General features: G+C 41.2%; 3 protein-coding genes across 15 annotated transcripts in view; 1 reads left to right on the top strand and 2 right to left on the bottom strand.

Moving 5' to 3' along the window:
• RpL8 (ribosomal protein L8) overlaps nt 1-22,756 on the top strand; it is a 107,488-nt gene that overhangs the window by 35,757 nt on the left and 48,975 nt on the right. Inside the window, exon 1 of one of the 2 annotated variants that reach the window (XM_065864925.2) lies at nt 1,836-1,839. The exons of the other annotated variant lie outside the window; for it this stretch is intronic. The gene's annotated coding sequence lies outside the window, so the exon portion shown is untranslated. Of the gene's footprint in view, nt 1-1,835; nt 1,840-22,756 lie in introns of those variants that run through there. 2 annotated transcript variants of the gene reach the window in all.
• The window catches only part of Spn (protein phosphatase 1 regulatory subunit spinophilin), a 53,102-nt gene that overhangs the window by 19,633 nt on the left and 10,713 nt on the right, over nt 1-22,756 (bottom strand). For 11 of the 12 annotated variants that reach the window (XM_017078486.4, XM_036814900.3, XM_036814908.3 and 8 more), the window contains exons 2-4: nt 18,099-18,512; nt 11,257-12,767; nt 30-1,125 (exon numbers count right to left, since the gene is read on the bottom strand). In XM_017078486.4, the coding sequence (XP_016933975.3) occupies nt 30-1,125; nt 11,257-12,760 (2,600 nt within the window). In that variant the 5' untranslated portion in view covers nt 12,761-12,767; nt 18,099-18,512. Of the gene's footprint in view, nt 1-29; nt 1,126-3,180; nt 3,260-11,256; nt 12,768-18,098; nt 18,513-22,756 lie in introns of those variants that run through there. The other variant, XM_017078487.4, reaches the window with a different exon arrangement.
• LOC108012949 (uncharacterized) lies at nt 1,432-3,103 on the bottom strand. The gene has a single exon (XM_017078488.4). It carries the CDS (start codon nt 2,625-2,627, stop codon nt 1,494-1,496), a length of 1,134 nt encoding a protein of 377 aa, XP_016933977.2. The 5' UTR covers nt 2,628-3,103; the 3' UTR covers nt 1,432-1,493.

The raw sequence follows: 22,756 nt of genomic DNA on the forward strand, positions 1-22,756 counted from the left end.
TCATAAAGAGATGGTTTCAGGCGACTCACCTAGAGCTCAACAATCGTTCGGCTTCGGCGGCGGTCATGTCATCTGGTAGGCTATCCTCGCGTGGAATCGCCGCAGCCGGAGGAACAGCTTGAGTGGGAGGAGCAACTGCCACACTGTGGTTCACATGAACCTCGATCACCTCATCGACGAAATCGTCGATTAGTTCCACATTCAGTAAATCGTCGGCCTTGATGATGTCTTCTTCATCCTCGCCGGCGCTGGTATCCGCATACTCCAAGTCCTGCAGCTCCAGGGAACCTTGAGCCAAAGCTCGTCTTTCGGGAAGGACAGGAGCCTCTTCCTCCTCCTCCTCGTCCCGCTGGACGGTCAGGTGCTCGTCCTCCTCCTCGAGATCCAGTTCCTCCTCTTCATGCGCATCGATGGAGGCTATGGGGGCAATGCCCTTGATCAGGGCTGCACGGGCGGGGGAACAAGGAGGCGTAGACTTGGCGCTGCCTCCTCCGCCAACACTCTGATCCTGGTTGTTGCTGCTGCGTCGCCTTATGGGTGAAACCACTCCCACTGGTGGGGAATTGTAGACGCCACGATGCAGGGGAGATCCCTCAACGCTCGAGGATGTGGGCGACTGTAAGTGAACCGCTCGCGAGGGCGCCACTGGCTGGGATTCCGGCACATCCGTCTTGATGATGGCATACACCGTGCTCGACTCCTGGGCAAAACCATTGGCTCCATGGAACTTGCGCTGCATGTCGCTCACCTTGGCCGTGTCATAGAGCTCCGCCTCCGATCCGTAGACCTCGCGACTCTCGCTGCCATCGGGATTAAGGCGATAGCCCACATCCACGTAGTTCAGGCTGTGCGGCTGTTCCTCCGCCTCCCGCTGATCGTAGGCGGGCTGCAGCTTGGCCTTCAGCTCCGGCGTGGACTCGTTGAAGCCACCCTCGTCCTGGCTGGCCGTCGATATGATGCTCGGCGGACGCTGACCAAGACCGGCGGCTGGCATGTTGACCGTGATGCTGCTGCGCTTGTTGGCCACTCGCTGGGGAGATCCGGTGGCGGAGCCCGGAATGGAATGTTGCTGCTGCTGCTGGGAGCTGTTGGCCAAGGCCGGAGTTTCGTCCACAGATTTGCGACCTAGAAAATATGGATGTAGTATATTGTTAATAAACCTGGCAAAATAAAATATTTAATAAAAGGGTAGTAAGTTGTATATTCTCTTTATTTATTAAAATCATTATCTGTAGTTAAAGTCTGATCTCATAATTTACATATTCATAAACCCTTTAAGCTTTGAAGTTCTTTTAATAGATTTTATTTAAACATCAAATGATCCTTTCTTTTAATAAATCCTTATCAGTGATTATAGGCTGATCATCCAAACCAAGGATACCAATTATCTTTAAATTTTGTAATTTATGCAAAGCATTAACTTGTTTTATTATTTAAGACCCTTTACTCCTTACAATAATTTTGATTAACTTTTTTTAAACACATAAATTTGATTATAACGCCAAATCCTCTTTCAGCATCCTAATTAGATCCGTTTGCATATTGAGAAGCAGATGAACACGTTCCGAGTTGGAATTCTTTTCCAGATGTGATTCGAAATCAGAATTATCCTGCATGTGCTGCTCAAAGAACTCTCCGTATCTTTTCAATTCCGCCTCCAAGATGTCTTTGCTCTCCAAGTCCGGTTCGCCACGCAGCTCTTTCCTGATGAGTTCCATCAATTTGATCATACGTTTTCGTGCCTCCTCGGGTGACTTGCGGCTATCTGAATTCCGAAAGGCATTGGGAATTTTATTTCTGGGTCGGAATCTAGCGGACGAAGATAGGGATCGACTTCTGGTTAAATGGGTACAAGTGGAGGAGCGGCTTAAACCGAAATTGGCTCGATTGTTTCGGAATATCTGATGGATTTCCTCATCGCTGGTCGTGGGAACGGTGCGAAGCAGCTGCCGCCTCTTGGATATTGGCGATTTGGGTGAGGATTCGGTGGTTCCGCCCGAATGACGACCACTGAAGGAGTCCCAGTACTCAGATGTGCGGTGTCCACTGCAGCCACACGATGAAGTGGAGGCCGGCGCAGCTTGAGAGGATTGGGTTAGCTCACAGGAACGCTGCATTGCAGTGGCCGTGGTCAAAAGCGAATGGTTCACGGATTGTGGAGCCGCTTGATTCTCCGAAAAGTTCACCCAAATCAATTCCGCTGGCGGTGGCTCCTCAAATATGCCCGTCAAATGCTTTTGGTTCAGGCCAACTATAAAATGACTCATATAGGCGTTGCGCATGCGCAGATCATAAAGGGTATTGCAGTGCATGGTGGTCAGCTTATTGAACCACAACCACGCTGTCCTGAAGTCCTTTGACTGTTCGCAGAAGGCCTCTTCGGGACTTGGGGCACAGTCCAGCATGAGGACAAAATCATTGGAAAGCAGGGAGCTATTTTGATCGTGCTCATCCTTGTTCCCAGAACCACTCAGATCCCTACTATTCGATCCATCCCTTACATTTCTTTGATGCAGACTAGTGCGACTCTCCACATGCTGGACATGAGTGGAGGATGTGGTCAAAAGCAGGCTTGCATGACTATTATTCTTCCTTCTGTCAGTCCCCACTACTTTTGAGTTGGGCATAGTTTATTTGTGAACTCCTGTTTTTGGTTTATATAATTTTGTTTTGTTTCCAAAATGTGTCAAAGGTGAGTCACAGGTTCACAAAATATTTTGACACTTTCAATGAATTTTTTAATTAATCGTCCGCGCCATTATTTTCACTTTCCTAATTTATTTATTTATATACAAATTTGCTGGGGAATTCGTGTTCCCCTTAATGGATCAGAGCTAATCGCAAATTGTATATATATACTTTGGGGACTTTTCAGACTATTTTCGTGTGTAGGTGCCCATGCTAAAGCTGTCAACGGAAGGCATAAATATAGCCGCCTCCATATATATAAACACACATCTTTAAATTGGACCTTAGGGGATCTTTAGTGGGGAGATGGAGCAGACAGGCGACATCTCAGTTTTTTTTTTGGGGAAAACGTGTAGGCATCTTCCAATTGGCAGTGGAATGTCTTAGAAGTTTTGTAAGTTTGCCAATTATATTATCCCAAGTTGTTTTACATATTTTAGTTTATTTTTGTTTTTATGGAGACTAATTTATCTTTTTTTTTCTTATACCAACCTCGACAGGCTTGACAAAGTTTTCGCAAACTGAGACACATTTTTTTTCACTAAACTAGCACTTGTTAATGTTTTGAGAAACGCATGTTGTGATTAGCTACTAATTATTAAATATTATTAAATTATTGTTGTGAAAATTATTTTTATAAGTATAGGAAGGTTAAAGACGTTGCCCCGAATATCATATAGTAACTTGTTCAATTTTAAAAAGTAATTCACAAGAAAAACTTTAAGAATATAATAATACACTGTATGCAAATTAGGTTCGAATGTAGGTTTGCATATGGAAACCTTAGTTTATAATTAAACTTTTACAATTTTAATAAGGAACCAAATTAGCGATAAATATACAAGCAATCCTATGCATTTTAACAGATTTACCTCAGTAAACCCCACTATTTCCCCGCAAAGAGGGCCTGCCACAGACAAGATAACAAAGCCAGGACTTCGGCTGTTGCCAGTTGACCGACCACAGGAACCGAAGCTGGCCAGCTTGCTGGACCTGGTCAAGTGCACCCTGGCGTATGCTTAATGCCAATTAGAGATGCGTGCGCTTTTAATTAAGAGCAGCATGAATACTTAATGCAAACCGGGGGCAGGATGAGCGGGAGCAGCTGGTTAAGGCCAATGCGGCGTATGTGTGATTTCTGTTTCTGTTCGGTTCAAGTAAATAAACTTGATGAAAATCCAAGCCAAATTCCGAAGGTCGCACGTTGAGTGGAAGAGGCGTAAACAAACGCAATTGAAATCGATGAAAAATCGAAGGGGCAAATGAAAATGTGTGTTGTATAATGAGATGCGAAAATTAATGAAAACCCGGTCCAAAAATAAATGCTTTGCAAAAAAAATAACAAAGAAATAAAAACAAACGCAAACAAAAGACAATTAATGAGAAGTAACAAATGGCAAATCAGAAAAGGGGGAAAAGCGAAATGGGAAAAAGTTTCCAATAAATCAAGGTTTATAAATAACTTTCGCAGTAATTGAAGCAATGAACATGAATAGGAAAAAATGCATCAACATTTATATATACATTGTATATATGCATCAAATGGTTCCAATGAATCAAAGGCGGAAAAATCGATTTGAGTTTGTTAAAAAAAATGGGTGAAACAAAATATGAAGGCTCTTGCTTTTCACTTTGGGGAACCTACGGGTAAAAACATGAAAAATTTGCCTTGCAAAATGCAAAAATAATTGTTTGAGTAACCACAACAAAGCAACGTCAAATTAGAGAAGACAAAACCAGAGAAAAAGAAGATTTTGCAAGTGGGTAAAAAGAAGAAATGTCAAGACAAAAAACGGAAGTTGCTGTCAAAATGTGCCAAAATCCAGGGATAAGGAGGGGAACCCCCGAGAAGAAAGCCAAATGCAGTATGTGGGCATGTCTGATGATATAGTAAGTCGGCTTTTTTGTGTGTGTAGGTTAGTTAGGTCAACTTCCAAAAGTCCTGACAATGCAGATATGCATAATGAAAACACAACTAGACCAAAACAAAGGAGAGTCTTAAATCTCTGTGCCTAGAAAGAGGACCAAAAGGGGGCCTCCTGCATGTCCTGCAAAATAGCTGAACAGGCTAAACTCCTGGAAATTCATTAAAGAAAAAATAAACAAGAATTTGGACGACTGCACAAATATTTCAAATTTCATCTCAAGATAAAATGGTATGTCATTCAAACAGATTTGGAATGTTTGAGGCATTCTCATTCTTTTAATGCCAGCTGAAAATGTCTCAATATAAACAAATCAAATAACTGTCAGAAAAATATGTTATATTCGTAAAACAAACAATTGTGCGGACGTAAATATTGCAATATCTGTAATGGAAATATATAATTTATTACCTAACTGTTGTTTAAATAAATAAAATAAAGATTGCAAACTATATAGACGACTAAATAGAATACTTTGCATTTCTTAGCCCCAGGAAAATATCTCAATGTAGTCAGAGAATATCTTTTGGCCACATTCCTTTCCAGCAGCAACAGGCAAAAAAACAGAAAACAAAAACTCACACTGAAATATTTTACAACCTCTGAATGGCGAAAACTGCAAACACATGACAATTGCAAACATTTTTGTTGTGGCATACAATTTCAAATTTGAAAATAAACTCGGCAAAAGGAGAGGAAGCAGCCAAAGTGTCCGAGAAAAATGTGAAGAAAAAAATAAGGGAAAAGTTTAAACGTTTGCTTGTGGCTGTTGCCAGGCCAAGAAAAACTCTGCCCACCACACACATGCGAGGGAATTTTTTGAATATTTTTTATTTGTTTGTCCCCACAACAAAATGCAGTTCGCTGAACCTCCGCAGAAACAAAGAAAGGCTTCCATACTTGTTCGATGTATCCAAAAGATACTTTTTTTACAGCAGCCAGATGTCTTTATGCACTTGGAGATCTGTGTCTTTTTTTCGCCATCAATTAACTCTTTTAATAGCGAAAATGCCGCGTAAATTAGGGTCACTCGGACAGTTTGCAATTTAATTTCAGTTCAAATCCATTACGCAATGCGTAGAGTTTTAAATGAATGAATACAGCCACACTTGAATATTTTTTTTTAGAAAAAAAAAGGGAGGATCGTCATTCAGTAAAAGTACTTTCCCGGAGCAGTTCAAGATCTCAACTGATCGACCAGCGAAAGCCAGACCTCACCAAACCATTCAAGACATTTCCAGACTCCGAGACCGAGACCAGAGGATCCCTTATCAGCCAAGGAGACAAAAAAGCCAAAAACGGCCCCTCACGTGCCCCTCGAAAATCGAAATCGAGCAAACCCACAACAATAATCACGCCCCTGTCTCATGGTTACTATATGTTATGGAATATCATTTTTGATTCGGGGCAACGTGCGGCAAATAATTTGTTTTGATTTGCACGGTTTCGTTTCACATTATCTTCATCATTTACTATATAGGAATATTTTGTTTTTGGGAATTCTGTCGATTACGCGTTCGAAATCTTCTTGAATTTTATATGCGAAAGTTCTTGCCCGCTTATCAACGCGACATCAACTGAAAGAACGGCCGCAGAAATTTTTCGCTTTTTCAGCATCGCCGCGAAAAAAAAAGAGAGAGAATGAATGGAAAATGGGTATATAGCTGAGAGATCTGACAGATCGGCGGACTTGGACTTCTCTCGCTGCCGTGTATATACGTATTTTTTTGGGGCCAGACATGTGGCAGCCAATGTACAGGGTATTTCGCGTTGATTTCGAACCGCTTTTTTCGAGGGCCGCCACTTGTCAAGATGCCAGATTGCAAAATCCGCAAAATGAAATGTTGGGAAAGGCCAGAAATTCGAGAGAATCAGTCAAGTGTCGAGACAGATTTTTCGGCTAGTGATATCTAATTATAAAATTAAATGAAAATAGACAGGAAGCTGTGTGGAAAATCGACTGTATAAAATTTTGGACCATAATTTAGACGGAAATTCTATAAAAATACCATTTTTATGGCGCTAAAGTTCAAGCGAGCAGCATCTGCAAATCAATTTGACTATTGCATTGTGTTTATCTACACAGGAAAAATAATATGACCTTTATAGTCAGTGGAACATTTTGTTTTAAAAAGAAAATACAGTGCAAAAAAATTTGAAAACAAACAAACAACCAAAAATTCCAGTAAACCTAAAAATTGTTTGAGTTGTTGTAAGAAAAATATTTTTCTTCCTGTGTAGCTGACTACTTAGACTTCACACAGCGATTGTGGCGATTTCCAAAGAATTTCCTCTCTTGCGAAATGTCGCCTTGATGATTTTTTTGATGTGAACATATTTTAGCACATTTTCGCAATGGACGTCATCAGTTTGGTGTGAAAAGAAATGAAAGAAAAACTGAGAAAAACTACAAAATAAAAGAGAAAAATGTAAGAAGACGTTGGGTGGTCAAAATGGGTATCAAAGAAGAGGAAAAGCGGGGAAACTGTCCGAAAGTGGCTGTTGAAAAAACCACGCGCCTTTCATTATTACTTAAGGTCATTGAACTCTGGTGGTAAGGTTGTGTCTGTTGAGTCAGCTTTGAAAAGAACAAATTCATTATTTTCGGAATATATTGTTTTTTTAATATTAAGGAACTTCTGCAGACAAGGAAAAATTCGCTAAATTAATTTATATTTAAGAGGATCCTTAAAAATGGCACCAAGTCCTTTTTTTCAAGATCTCGAACTTATTACTAGTGTAATTATTGCTTTTTGTACTTTTCATTTATGTAAATATAAATAAACTAATACCCTATATCTGCGCAAAAAAAATATTTTAATAGATAAATTTAACTTAGAAGCCAAAACGCGAGAAGGAGAAATATGTGGTTCTAGTTTTTGAGAATCTTCGAGTTTGGATGTTCGAGATACGGAAGTTAGACTGTATTTTGAACAAGCAGAGCAAGCAGTGCTATAACGCTGGCGCCATCTGTTGTTTGGCGGCGCAAGCTATGGCTTGTGGCCAAACTACGGACAATCGGACTGTAGCAGTGACTCAACCCATATAACTCAATACAAGTAATGTCAAAACTAGCAAAGACTCGAACCAGCGTGTAGATGTTATAAAAGTGCACTGAACAAAATAGAAAAAAATACAATACACACATAAAAAATACCCTTGCAAAAAAAATCAAGAAGATGGCTAGATAAACTTTGTTCCTGATGCTGGTAAAGAATAAATATACTTTATGGGATCGGAAATGTCGTATTCACTGCATTACAAACTTCTGACTGAAATTATAACACCCCTTCCAAAGGTCTAACAAGAATAATTTTAGTGTTTGTCGGTATTTGTGCTTCGCATGCCGGCATTTTTTATACGTATGTATACGTTGTTTTTGTTTTGTTTGCGTAGGCGTCACACAAGTGCAGTCGAGACTCCCTTTATAAGAACCCCTTCCCTTTGCCCAGTCTGTTCATAACGTATTGTCAATATTTGAGCGGCTTTTAATTTGTGATAAATAATACCTTCCGTTTGGGATTAACAGAAATATGAAGATAACATATTTGTGTCCATCATGTTTCATTGTGCTGAAATAAAGTGGAGCACAAGCAACTTTTGGCAGGCATCACTTACAGACACAGACAGAAATACAATGTGCACTCAGAGAAAAAATTTGAGTTAACAATTAATGTTTCTAAATCTTTACTTTACTACCCATGAAGTAAAAACATCTAAAACTATATTACGAATTGATAAAAATAACCCTAACAAAATTTACTATTCAATATAATTTTTAAATTTTAATAAGGATATAATAAATTTGAATATAACTGAAGTTGATTTGTTTTTTGTGAGGTTTTCTTAAAGTGCATTGTTTGGTTCTCTCCCCCACCTGAAACCACCCATCTTTCTCTTGGCGTCGTAGTAGTTTTTGAGTAGTATTTTCCGTGTTATTTATAAACTCTTGAATGTGACAGGCGGGCACAAGCCATTCAAAATGTGCCATGCAGCACCGAAGCCTAGGCCTTCTTTTCGACTCTATGTTTCCATTTCTCTTTATCCCCATCCCCCTCCCGATTTTAGCCCCCAACGAGTACATGCCCCATTCATGTGTTCTCGTCATGTCTCGGGTCTGACAGTCGCTAAGGGTATGGCTATAAGTACAGTGGTCTCTTAAGAAATATAACAGAAGAGGGGTTTTAAATTTTTTGAGAATTTTTAGAAACCAAAAAGTATATTTTAGCATACAAAAAATGTTTTTAGAAGTATTTTTAGCTTCCCCAGCTCATATTCAGAGACATCACTGTACTTGAGATATAATGTGTATAGAGCACAAGGAACTTATGGGTGTCTGCAAATTCCTCTTTGCATATAGATGGCGCTAAGCATATGACGGGTGCTGTGTCAGCGAAACGACAAGAAAATGCCGTAAAAAATTGTGTTTGAGCTAGCTAAAAGAGCACAGAAATAGACAAATTGGAGGTAAGGGGAAAAACTTCGGAACTCTTCTTGAAAAAACTGGGACTTCATATAACGCAATTGCAGACACAACCTACCCCAACTTGAGCACATAATCCAATCCACTTAATTCCATTTCGCCCTCCACTGCGCCATCGCCTACCCATCAAAAGCAATGAAATCAATAAATCAAGGTAAGCCACGCCCCCTTCATGGACACAACACTGCCATTTATGAATTAAAAAGAGTTCCAGACCCCAGTTCGCATCGCCCAGATAAGCAATCATCAGCAGAAGCTATAACTCGAGGAGTCGAGCAGTCAGTAGAAACAACAAGAAAAGGAATGTGGGATTTCAGTTTTCCAATTTTTAAATACCCTTATAGATGATAGCACCATAATTACCGAACTGCATACAATATTCTTAGTCACATTATATTTTCAAGTGCCAATTAGCTATATAAGCATATATTACATTTTAATTTGCCAACTATATGTTAATGTGCAGAAAAATATTGGGCAATCTGCCAGGATTTATGTAATTAATTGTGATACAGCGAAATAATTCTAGAAATTTTTATTCAAATGCATTGTTTTCTTGATTATGATAGTGCTTTATAATATTGTACATTTGCACATCATTTTGTTAAAAATACAACCCCAGAAGTTACAGAACCCCTGCAATCTTGATGGTATAACCATAATACCCACCGAAAGGGGCTCGAAATATGGTATCTATGGGATGCGAGACTCGAACTGAGATTCAGAACTGAGGCTGCTGGCGGAAGTGCGGCGTGCAAATTCCAATTTTGTAATCAGCAGCTGGATGGGCTGGTGATGGTGATGGGTTGCGGAAAGCAGCCACAAGACCGGAGTGAAGGCGACTGCGAATGGAGGCAGAAGTGCAACGCATCATTGAATTCTTAATCTGGCATTAATACAATTTTATGTATGGAGTCGCTAGAAGAGGAGGCCTAGGCCCAAGAAGACCTCAAGAGGGGGCGGCGATCGGGAATCGGGAATCCCAACAAAATCCGCAAAACGCCGACGAGCCTCGGACCATGAAGATGGGCGACGACAGATTGTGAGCATTGCACTCGAGGAGGAGGATGAAGTGCATCTGGGGAGAGCGGGAGTGGGGCCCCAGCGGTTCCAAGGCACAGCGCTTGGAATGTTGTCGAGCCGTTGTCGTTGGGGGCTGCATTTGATATGCCTGCTGTGTTTGACCCATATTGGAATTTGCCTCCAGAGCACACGAAGAAAAAACATAATAATCTAGGCTTAGAAACTCAGAATTTATGTCGAGTTCTATTATAACTTTGATTAGGGCTAACATGATCATGTTTTCTATAATGGTTTTTTTCTGATAAGGTAAAATTCCTTAAGTATATATATATATATATATAAACATATTTTCTCCCAGTGCAATAACAGCAACAGAGTGGATTTTCAAGAGGGGGTGCTTAGAAGACAGGGAAGGGTCTTCGGTGGAGAAAGGGCGGAGTTGGGGCGGCGCACAAGTCACGATTTGTACACCGCTTAGAAAAACTTGTAATGAATGTGGGATGCAATGGAATGGAATGGCTGGGGATGAGCTGGATGGGCCAGTGGATAAAGCGGGAGGGTCTTGAGGGGCCCAGTGGAGGACAACAGGAGGCCACTGCACAATAAAGTCGACCTGGCAGTTCAGCACAAACACACACACACACACGCAGCGAGAATGTCTGGAAGGTGTTTGAACTCCAGCCAAAACTTTCAAATGAAGGAAGTTCGAGAATGCCCTGAGACGAGTTGCTTCTGGTTCCTGATTCAAAAAGGCCATCAATTATGTCTAGAGAGGAAGGAAAAGCCCATAACAAAATGGAGCAAACTGGAAATTAGACGTTCTGTGGATTAATTTGGTTTGGGTGTTCTGGAAGGAACTTTTATAACAAGATAAGAAAGACCTAGTTTATGAAGCCCTTTAACTTACACCTGTAATCGTAGCTGTAGCAGCTTAAAGATGAATCATCAAAATATACGGCATTGTCACCTTGACAGCGCTATCAATTTTTCAGTATTTTTCCTGAGAATAAGGTTTTTTTTACTTTCTGTCAATAAAAGTATATGAATAAAGGTCAAAGACCTTAAACGACATCTAAAGGTGATTTCAACGCTCCTATATATATTTTATACACTTTTGTATCTCTTTTAAAAACTCACCTTCATTTTCGCTGCGTCGCCGCCTGGGAACACTGTTATAGTTGCTACCATGATAGTATTCCATTTCCGACTTCTCCGTGGACTCGTTCTCCTGCTTCTCATCCTCAGTGTGAACTGGTGACGAGGGTCCCGAGGAGGCACTGGCCACCGGTGATCCCGAGGTGGCCGAATTGGTGCTGCCACTAAGGCCATTGCCAGGATACTGCCCGTTTCCGGCTCCCCCATCCAGAGATCCTCTCTTGGCCGGCTGGATAATGTACGAGCTGGTGGGCGAGGCGCAGGATGAGGGCGTAGAGCAGTTGGTCATGGGCTGCATATCCTCGATGAGATCTACGGACTTTTTGCGTGGCTTCTCCGGCGGAATGGGTGCCACTCCCTGATCGCCGGCATTCCTCAGCAACTCCTGCTGCTGCTCCTGCATCAGGGATCGCTGGAGCACAGCTGCCGACTTCGCCGGAGGTGGAGGCGGAGAATTCTCCGCCGTCTTGGTGGGCGACTGGCGCAACGGATTAAACTTCACCGGACTCACGTTCTTTGGCTTCACCGCCGGAATGGGCGGTAATGGCGGCGATTTGACCGGACTGCCGATCTTTCCGCTCCTTGGCTTGATCTCCGGCGGAGCCTGCGTTCGCATCGGCGGATTGGGACTGGCATTTGGCGGAGGTTGTGGCGGTTCCATTGCCGGCTTGGACACCTTTTCGCAATCCATGATCAGCCCGGTTCCGGGCACTGTACGTATGATATCGCAGCGATTTAGATCGCTGTGCGTCCGAGTTGTTTTGGTTTTAGTGAAGTGGGAAGTCCACTTCTTCTGCTTCTCGATCAGCTCCCGGGAGTTGAACTTCCGCTCTGGCTTCTCCGGCTTATCCCCGCCTGAGCTGGCAAACAGAGCACTCACTGAACCACTGGCTGGTGGTGGAATCGGTGATACCTCCTCCGATTTTATGCGGGATATATTGTGCTGCGGGTACTTTACCACCGATGTGGGTACAACTTGCGCCGCTGGTTCTACAATAAATTTGCTGTTGCTCAAACGTTGCTCGGGAGGAATGCCATTCTGGGCCACTGCGGCGGCATTGTTGTTGTTGTGGACGAGTGAAACGCCCGAGGGAAACGGAGTCCTCCGCTTGGGCGGCGATAGCGAGCGATCCGAGGAGCGTGAGGACGAGCGATCAGAGCCGTCACATAGATTATCCTCCCGCGATCCACTTCTCAGCAGTCGGGAACTCACATTCGAGTTGGACTCCACTCCAAGTTTTTCGAATAGAGCACGGGCGTTATTGAATCTGGCCGAGTGGGATTCCGTTCGCGCAGCCGGAGCTCCTTGGCCGGCTTGGGCGTGGTGGGCAGCTGCAGCGGCGGCGGCAGCGGCGTGAGCGGCAGCCACGGCAGTCAGCTGTTCCACCGGCTGGATCTCAATGGGTTTCCGCTGGAAGATGTTGGCTATCTGGCTCACCTTACCCACGGCAGCCGGAGCGGGTGCATGGTGCATCGGTTTCTCCATGATGAAACTGCAAGTAAGTTAAAGCAAAGATCGTTAGAAAATGTTCAAAAACATTCAGAATATTTGAGTTTTATTATTGTATTTGTCGAAACTAATATCTACCTAATATCTACTTAATTTATGGGACCTATGATTTTGGTTAGTAAACTCTTTTAAGTCCGTTATAATACCAATTACAATCTCTCTAATCCACATCCGTAAATTACAAGATATAAATGAAGAGATTATGAGAATTATCCCATTACCTCATAATGCAATTATTATTACAAATTCCGCTGTTTTCCCTTTATTAACGGAAGTCGTATATTCTAAGAGACTCCAGTTATCTGTGATAAAAATTCCACTAACCGCACCCTAATGGCCAAACTGATAAAATCGATGGGGAACTTTTACGTTTATTGCAGTGTTACCTTTGCCATTTTCTTGCTCATCGATTTGACTGACTTTCGCAACGATTTTCACCTTTACTTTCAGCTGAATTTTATGATTTTTCCTTTGTTATGCGTTTGTTTGTTATTTTCTGCACATCAAACACAATTAAGGCTCTATTGATGGGCCCCCTCCAATGTCTCTCCCTTTTCTTCAGGTGTTGTTGGATGTGTGAAAGTCTTCGAAAAAGTGAACAAAGTGGTGCTGCTTTGCCGATTTTGGTGAGAAAGAGAAGGCATTGCCATATGGTAGGCTACTGGGGGCTTTCTTCGCCCTGAGAATCGGAGAAAAGCTGCGAAGAGAGGGCCTGAGAGACCCAGAGAGCTGTGAGTGGTGAATGTCGGCTTGTCGGCGACATTGAAAGCGATTCACTCGGGTGTAGGTCCCTCCATGTAGCTGATAGGGTAATGGTTACCGTTATCGGCTCGGGCGCTATTGATTTACGAGTTGGGCTAGGTTGGTTCCCCCAGTTGCCCTACTGGCAATAGGAAATATTCCATCCCAAAATTGGTTTTACATTTTTATAAAACTAAGGATAGAAATATGTAGAAGCAAACTATACAAATTATCATTAAATAATTTCTTGATTTTGAAAAAGATACAATAAATTTTATAACTTATTAAATATGGTACTACATGGTATTGTTAGATTTTCTTAGAATCTTAAGTCTATGAGTCTCAGTTTAATTGGTTCTCTATAATCATAACCTCATTAGCTGGTTTTATTTTCTATGTGTCAGAAGGGCGGGCGAAAAAAGCGCATTTTGTGCCACACAGACTATCTGAACTAAGCAGACAGTCGAAACTTATCGCAAAGTCAATAAGAATAAGAGCCTAACTAGCTGGAAACGAGCAAACACTGGCGAAGAGGTAAACAAATGGCCAGATAGTGAACTCACACCCATGTCCACACAATTAGGAGGAGAGCAAAGAACGTGCGACGGAATTAAGACAAAGGTCGGATCTGAACAGTTGGCTGTACTATATATGGGGTCTGGGTTTTGTAAATATGGATCCGGGACAAAAGTCAGAGCCCAAACACGAGACAAAGGCGACGGATAGAAACTTATCTAATCTAATCGAAATGCACAATGCATGTGACCATGAATTAAGATAGACGGGAATGAGATAAAGATTACGGTGAGATAAATTTAGCCGGTGATCTCGTTCGTGGCTATATTATTGAAAAGTACAAGTACGAGTATCACACGGCGGATGAGTAAAACCGTAAAAGGCTTCACTTAAAATATCACGTATCCGCCGCATGTTTCCTTTTTCCCCAAGGGAAAAGCAGCGTTGCATTCGGTGCATATTACAGGTAATAAATGTTTAAAGAGCTGGCAGATTTATTTGGCTGCCGATGTGATATTGATTTAATGACAGTTCCTCTCCATCCATCCATCTATCCAACGCTCATTATAAATTAATGCCGCAGAAAATGGCCAGAGAAGCAGGAAGGACGTGAAAGGACATCGACATGGACACGACCAGAAAGCTGCTCAAGTGCACAATCCATGCAGCTTTTGGGGTGGTGGTATTGGCTGCTCGGTTGACAGCCCGCTATTTATAACAGCCCCATGAGGTCCGCATCCTTGTCCTTGGATGATCTCCCATTGAGTGCTGTATGCTTCAAGGATATAAGGAAAATAATGTATAGCCCATAAAAAAGACATATTTTATGCGTCGGATTATCGATTTTAATTCTGTTTATAAGTATCAATATATCATAACAATAAGTGTTGATAAAGACCAATGGAATTTGTATTTAATTTATCCGAAAGCAGAACGCTTCCTTACCTATAAAAGTTATTGCTGGCTTGACTACTAAGCCCTTTATATGTATAATATTACTATAAGGATTAAAAAACAAACCAATCACCCTCCATTCCATTATGTACCTAATAACGAACCATAATATCCATTACAATTTCCGTGTAATTTGCATTACAAAACCACGAAGAATCCATTCAGGCACCCCAGTGCTCACCTCTTTTTTCAGCATAAATGTCACCATTATCATTAGCATAAATACGGATTAAGACACCCCATTAAAAACTATAATCAGCGCTAAATGCCCCCGATCATAACGATAACGATCATAATTTGCGCCTTGCAAATGACAAAAAACTAGTTTACCCCTATCTGTGTCTCTCTAATTTTTGCATAAATGTTAATTGCACTCGGCAAAATGTTAAATTGCACTCGTTAGCGCAAACACGTGATCAAATCCAGGTGAGAGATGGGGGGCAAATAAAATAAAGGAGGAGGAGACCAGGCCAGGTGAGCAGCAGGTAGCCAACGACGCCATGTGTTATAATTGCGTCAACATTCAGTCTCTTGAGCGTGAACAAGAAAACAATGTCAACAATGAAATGATGGTCCCATTGTAAATGGCAATGGTACGGGGGGGAAATGTGGAAATGTGGGGGAGTGAAGTGGCGGGCACAAAAGATTGGTAGCAATTAGAGAAGCCACCTACCTACTATACCATTCCATACCACATACCATATAATACATTTCACTGTGAGTCGAGGACCCCCACTGGGAGGTCTTGCAGTTGCCCACCAATTCCCATGATATAAAAACTTGGCGCCAGGAAAATGATTTCTTAATATGATATGGATATAGGAATCGGAACAGCCGTAATGATGATGAGGCTGGGAACCATCGCAAGTGCTGGGAAGAAAGATATTGGGGTTAACAAGAGTATCACCCTCTTGAGCTAAGGTAGTTAAAAGTTAATGATTATAATAAAAATAAAAGTAAGATCTTTTGAGCTTCGTTATATTTAAATCTAAACGTATTCAACTTATATGTATATGTAATATCTATTTCACGTTGGTTAATATATAAAGAAATATGCATTTTGTTGTTCTAGTTATAAAACATTTTATTATAAGGCATAAACAATTAAATTTATTCATTCTAATGGTTTTGTATTTTTGTCACTCTCATCAGGAAATAATAAACTAATTACTAGGAATGAGCGAGTTTTAAATGATGCCGACAGAATTTATGTTGTGTTAACCAAAAGACAACTTCCTTTGTAATGGGATAATATTATATAATATTCATTCATGTTTTCAAGATTTCCCATGTCAACATTTCAATTACATTTTCTTAATTTAAAGCCCAACCTTGGACGCCACTCCATAAAGAGTCGCAGTGGTTCCTAGTATTATTCTCTAGCTTTTGTATATTTAACAAGTTGTATTTCTTTTCATTCCGATTCCAAGCCCAACCTCCGTCGGTCGTGACAACTGTCTGGCATACAGCCTTATAGACTTACAGACCTCTAAACAATTTTCCGCGTAGGCCTGGTTAGTAACACAACTAACGAAGGAACAAAAAGTAAGAAGAAATAAAACACAGCCAACAACATTCACTTATTAAACGAGAACACAACAACTCAAGATATTTTGATACGGTTACCTTACGATGAATACGAAACGAGTTGTCGCTGGGTTGTTGGCTGTTGGCTGTTGGTTGTTCTCGATGTGGTGTGTCTGTGGTTCGTTGGTCTTGTTAGACAAATTATGCCAATTAAACGGTGGGAAAACAAGTTGGCAAGTCTGCACGCGCTTGGCCCCCAAGAGTGGGTTTCTCGATCCCACTCTCCCACTCTGAAATTCCGACCACGAATCCGAACTGGATTGGGCCTACGTTCGTTTGGGCTTCGTTTGACGGAAAAAAACAAAAAGTGCAGACCCCACTGAAACGGGTCTTCAAAGGATGCGCCCCGGTAAATTGAATAACCACAGCAGCACTAGCCACACACTCATGAGATCCCAGACTAGAACCAATTGAGATACGTCCTCAACGCATCAAAGTGTTTAGAGCCTCACACATCGATCGGGATCCATTTGCATAATCGAACCGATTGACTTTTATAAGCCTGACAAATGACTGCCAGTGAGTCAGTGGCCTGGAACGGTTCGGAATTGGTGTCGCCGGTATGGCGGGAAACTATTTATAAACTCCCAGGAGGCTGGCAAATTTGCATACACTCCCTACCAGGTAGAAACCAACTTCATATGGTAAATCACACAGGAAAATATGCTTTTAAAATGCGCCATATGGAATTTAAATTTATTTTATGATTGGCTAAATCATAAAACTTTCAAAAACTAATATGATATAATGTATGCAAAATATTGAAATTTTAGATTCCATAATGCTATTAGAACTAAACAAAATATAAGACTTAAGACAGCGTGGTTAAGATAAGACTCCCATAACTACAACTGCATTCTGACTACAAAAAACTTTATCAATTGAACGTATATTTTATTGTAGGTATATGAATAAAATACAAAAACAGTATTATAATTTTTCTAAACTTTTTCCACTACCCTCGAGGGGTAAGAACATAAACTAAACCCCAACCTGGCGCCATCGTCCTCGCATTTTCCCCCAACGAGTCTCATGTGCGCATAATTAAGGAGTCCAGGGATCTACAAACTTGGCTAAGGACTCGCCACGTATGTGTAAGTGTGAGCCAGTTTTTTATGGCCTAAGTGGGAGATGGGCTTCTAAAAAACATTTGTGGCAGCTTTGGGAGAGGAGTTGCCCCGGCTCATAGAACAAATGTTCCCATTGCCTAATATATGACTTGGCAGAAGGGATTATGCTTCATCAGCTATAAGTTGGGCCATGCATAAATTGTAGTTTGGGGACAAACATAAACAATCTAGTATGTAATCCGTATAATATTCCACTCAAAGTATAATTATATTTTTATAATACTAGCATTTTATGATACTATTAAAGATGTAAACCGCTATATACTAAATACTTTCAATTTGAAAGTGTAATTGAAATTTATGGGCATTCCGCGGTTCATGTAATCTTGCAATAAGCCCGCTCGGCACTTGGATTTATTGCCCTACGATAGCCAAACTGGACTCACCTTTCTCTTGGCCAATTCAGGTGCTGCTCGGTGCGGTGTCCTTCCTCCTCGCTGGCTTCCTCCTCGGCTTTTCCTTTGTTGTTTGATTAAACCTGCTCAACACCTAAAGCCTGGCTCCGCTCCAAACATTTGTCATTGTGGCGGGATGTTTGTAGTGTCGGTTTTTTTTGTCGATTTTTCGTTCAGCTTTTTTCGTATTCAAGTTGAGCCAGGTGATGCTGCTCCTGCCCCTCCGATTCCACTACCACTTCCACTTCCTCCCACTCGATGGCACTGAAGCGTGTCTAGTTGTGTTTTTTCTTTCTTGCTCGTGGACGTCGTCGTCGTTGTCAGCCAATCAACCCACCGCTGGCCTCATCGGTGTCAGCATTTTTTTGTGTGTTTGCCTTTTGCGCAAGATGAAAATGCAAATTTCTGCAAAAAACAATCCAAGAAACAAAAGCAAACAAAAGTTAGGAGAGCGATAAATGCAGCTAACAGAAATGGAAACTTAAATGCTACACGGAAAGTAAGATGTTTTAGAGGTTTTAAGTTATATATAAAGAAATTGCATCTGAAAGTGATCTAAAGAATTCGCGAAGTCTTATTTGACCATTACATTTATTTACAAGACATTATTTTTATACCCGTTACTCGTAGAGTAAAAGGGTATACTAGATTCGTCGGAAAGTATGTAACAGGCAGAAGGAAGCGTTTCCGACCCCATAAAGTATATATATTCTTGATCAGGATCACTAGCCGAGTCGATCTAGCCATGTCCGTCTGTCCGTCTGTCCGTCTGTCCGTCTGTCCGTCTGTCCGTCTGTCCGTCTGTCCGTATGAACGCTGAGATCTCGGAAACTATGAGAGTTACAATACTGGGATTAGGCACGCAGATTCCTGAGATTCCTGCGCAGCGCAAGTTTGTTTCAGTAGAGTGCCACGCCCACTCTAACGCCCACAAACCGCCCAAAACTGTGGCTCCTACAGTTTTGATGCTAGAATAAAAATTTTAATTGAAATGTATTGTTCTCATCAATACCTATCGATTGACCCAAAAAAATGTTTGCCACGCCCACTCTAACGCCCATAAACCGCCCACAAACTTCAAAAAATCATAAGTATGAACGCAGATATCTCGGAAACTATCAAAGATAGAGAATTGGGATTTCAGATTTAGATTCCGTAGCCTTGTACGCAGCGCAAGTTTATTACGCGAATATGCCACGCCCACCCTAACGCCCACAAATCGCGAAAAACTGTGGCGCCCACAGTTTTGATGCTAGACATACAAATTTAACTGAAATGTATTGTTCTCATCAATACCTATCGATTGACTTAAAAAAAAGTTTGCCACGCCCATTTAAACGCCCACAAACCGCGAAAACCTGTGACGCCCACAATTTGCATGCTAGATAAAAAATTTTAACTGAAATGTATTGGTGTCGTCAATACCTATCGATTGATCCAAAAATAAATTTGCCACGCCCACTCTAACGCCCATAACGCTTAAATCTGTCTACCGCCGGTAGGTGGCGCATTTTAATTTCGCTTTGCTGCTTGCATATCTCCATTTCCCTTTGAGTAACGGGTATCTGATAGTCGAGGTACTCGACTATAGCGTTCTTCCTTGTTTTTTATAACAAAATTAGTCACATATTTTTCCCAGTGTACTTGCAAGTTCAATGAACCAAAAAACAGCCGAAAGCTAGCCAACGAAACCAAATAGAATTGCCACATTTTTAAGGTGGCCCTCCGGGGCATACGAAATTAGTTGGGACTCTCCTCCGAGGGGTTTCGCCCAAGGGTTTCTCGCCGGAAAATTGAAGGTGAAATGTTGCAAACGGAAGCAATTAGTTTCATTTGGAGCTGCAGCAAATCGAAAGGGGGGAAAACAAAAGAGGAGTTTAAGACAAGCCCAATCGACTGAAACCGAAAATAAAAACGGGGAGAAAGTTCGGCCAATTGATAAACAGAGAGCGTCGTTTCCAGTAGCCAAAAATCGTCAGTCATCAGTCAACAATAACAATGTTATTAGCTTTTGGAGGGTAATAAAGGTGTCGCCTTAATTTCCCCCTCCTAACTCCCCGTACTTCCCCATTTTCGAGTCTTTGTCCCCAAGGTAAACTCATAAATTTCGTCTGCCTTCTGTGACGCCTACGAACTCACGCTAAACATCATTCAGCGCATTGTAATTGTCTAATTTATTGTTGTTCAACAATTTCACTCGTTTACAGTGCGTGAGAAAATCGTGGTGGGTGTAATCAAATGGTTAAACAAAATGAAGAAATTTAAGTGAAATGCGAGCCGGCTTAAGTGAGTTACTTGGGGCAGGTCGTGAAGTTGTGGGATATACCAGATAAAGGCCTGAAGAGCCCAATTCGGTAATAGATAGTACAAGAGTGTGGGATCAAAAGTGAAAGTAATGGGTAGAAAGAGAGATTATGGATAGTAAATACTATATGTATGGGTAGTAAATAATATATGTATTATAAATTTTTTTGGGGAAACTGGGATTTTTAAGATTAAAACTTTTTCTAAAATACTTTTAAATGGAAAGTGACAATACGAACTATTAAAACCCCAAAATGTATACTTTGAAGGCCATTTTTACTGACATTTTCTTCTCCCAAAATGTAGAATCACGGTACAAGGTCGCTTTGGCCAGTAAACCTCCTTTTCCACCCATTTTCCACCAACATCCTCCTTATAATCAGCATGCAATTTCAGCAATTGCCGCTTGACATTTGCGTTCCATAAACCAGATGCCGGTTGAAAGTGCCAATAACTTGGCATTAGAATCTGCTGTCTTGCGAGGCCTTTAATTACAATCAATCAGATTTCTCCTTGGCCAAAAGCCCATATCATTAGCTGGCCGGGTTTATTGGCATCAAGATTGGACGAGGAAAAGAGATCTGTGCGGTTGCGTCGGCTCATAACGGTTTGATGTCGGTTCGAGCCATATGTGATTATCAAGTTGTATTTCGAGATGCGTATAAATCATGTCAGCAACAGCGAAAACCACTCGTTGGCTCTGACTATAATTATTAGATGTCATAACTTTCAATCACAAAAGAAATAATGCGTTAAGAGGTTGTTTTGCTACGATTTCTTTTGAACAGCTCTTTGTATCAAGGCCGATCGAAATGATTTGATGAAGACTTCCAAACTACTTTTTAGACAACTTGTTAAAAAGAAGCAAAAGCCCTTGCTGTTTTCGTTTAGGGTTTGTCGTGTAAATTACTTTCAAGTTACCTCCATGTCATGTTTTAGTTTTATTATGGACCCGGTTAGGTGTTGGCCTCCTTCTCCCACTTCATACTCCCCATTCTCTGGGCTTTTTATGGCCTCATAAGCTGCGATGTCTGAAGAGGAAGAAGTGAACAACTTTTTCACGACCTTTTACGGTGCAGAAAAGCAGAAGCAGCTGCCCAAACCAAATCTAAAACTAAAACTCTGGCTAAAACTGAAACACCGATGAGCAGCATGACTTCGCCGGTAAGGCCATGTAATGCCAGAAATTGGTTTCAGACCAGAAAAGTTCTCGCCGCGAATGCGATGCTGTCTTTCCTTATTAAGAGCCAAGCTTTTAGGTGGGATGTCTGGTCCACCGAACTCCGGATAGACCAATAAAAAGCGGCTAGCAGTGGGAAAATGTTAGAAACGTTCTTTTTTTTATTGAGATTAAATGGTGAGTGAAGTGAGTCAGGTGGGTGGCTTTTTGATGTCTGTTGAAAGGTCGTTTAAAAAATTCAATTGGGTTTTAGATAGAGAAAAGGCGAAAAAATAGTGACTTTTAAAGTGATATATAAATAATCCCACAAAAAATTAAACCTTAGCAATTATATAATACTATACTTTCAGTTGTTATAGTAAATAATCTTTAAAAAGGATGTTCCAACAGCAGCAACTTCCCATGCTAACTTATAGCTTATCTCTTAAGTGCTTCTCAATTTCCAATTCCACCAAGACATTCTTCATGTTTTCCGCCTTATAATCAACTGAATTATCAGATTGCATGCCCCATCATCGCAGCTCTTGACGGTAATCGGGGAAAAGTATTTCTAATTCACAGTTAAGCCCGCAATAAGCCGCTTTTAACAGCTGAAAAACGTGGTTTCCTCAACTATTTTTTATGGCAGTGCGAAAAAATGATAATAACAATAAACCAGGCATGCGAAATAAATTGAGCAAAAATGTTGCAAAATTAACCGCGCAGTGGAGCATGTAAGTGTTACATTAAATGGAGGCGGGGCTGGGATTTTAATTGCCAAATCCCCTCAGCAGATTTCCCTGCCGTCATGGGATCGTAATTATGGCCAAGTAGATAATCGCAATAAGGCAAGAGTTGCAATTACAATTGCAATTGGTACGAAAGCCATTAAAGTAATTGAAAATTCCGTAAGAAATGTATGGGGCATAAAAATAGCTACAGAATAGGTAAACCATTTTCAGGGCGTTACCCATACATAAAGTAGATGAACATGCAAAGTGGCGGTGATAAAATAAGGCCTCTAACAACTTTCACAAGTCCTGTGTCTGTCTGTACTCTCCATTTTCTACCTCCACTAGACAAGCTCATAATTTATTGTCGCTGCGGAAAATTGCTTTTCCAAGGTCTGCAAAGTGAGTTGCGAAGAGTGCAGCAAAGTACATGTTGCATGTCAATTTTAATTGCA

The sequence above is a fragment of the Drosophila suzukii genome, chromosome 3 (assembly GCF_043229965.1).
Source record: "Drosophila suzukii chromosome 3, CBGP_Dsuzu_IsoJpt1.0, whole genome shotgun sequence".
NCBI lineage: Eukaryota > Metazoa > Arthropoda > Insecta > Diptera > Drosophilidae > Drosophila > Drosophila suzukii.

Bases quoted from the DNA above. Each gene is read 5' to 3' on its own strand.
- LOC108012949 (XM_017078488.4), bottom strand. From the start codon at position 2,627: ATGCCCAACTCAAAAGTAGTGGGGACTGACAGAAGGAAGAATAATAGT.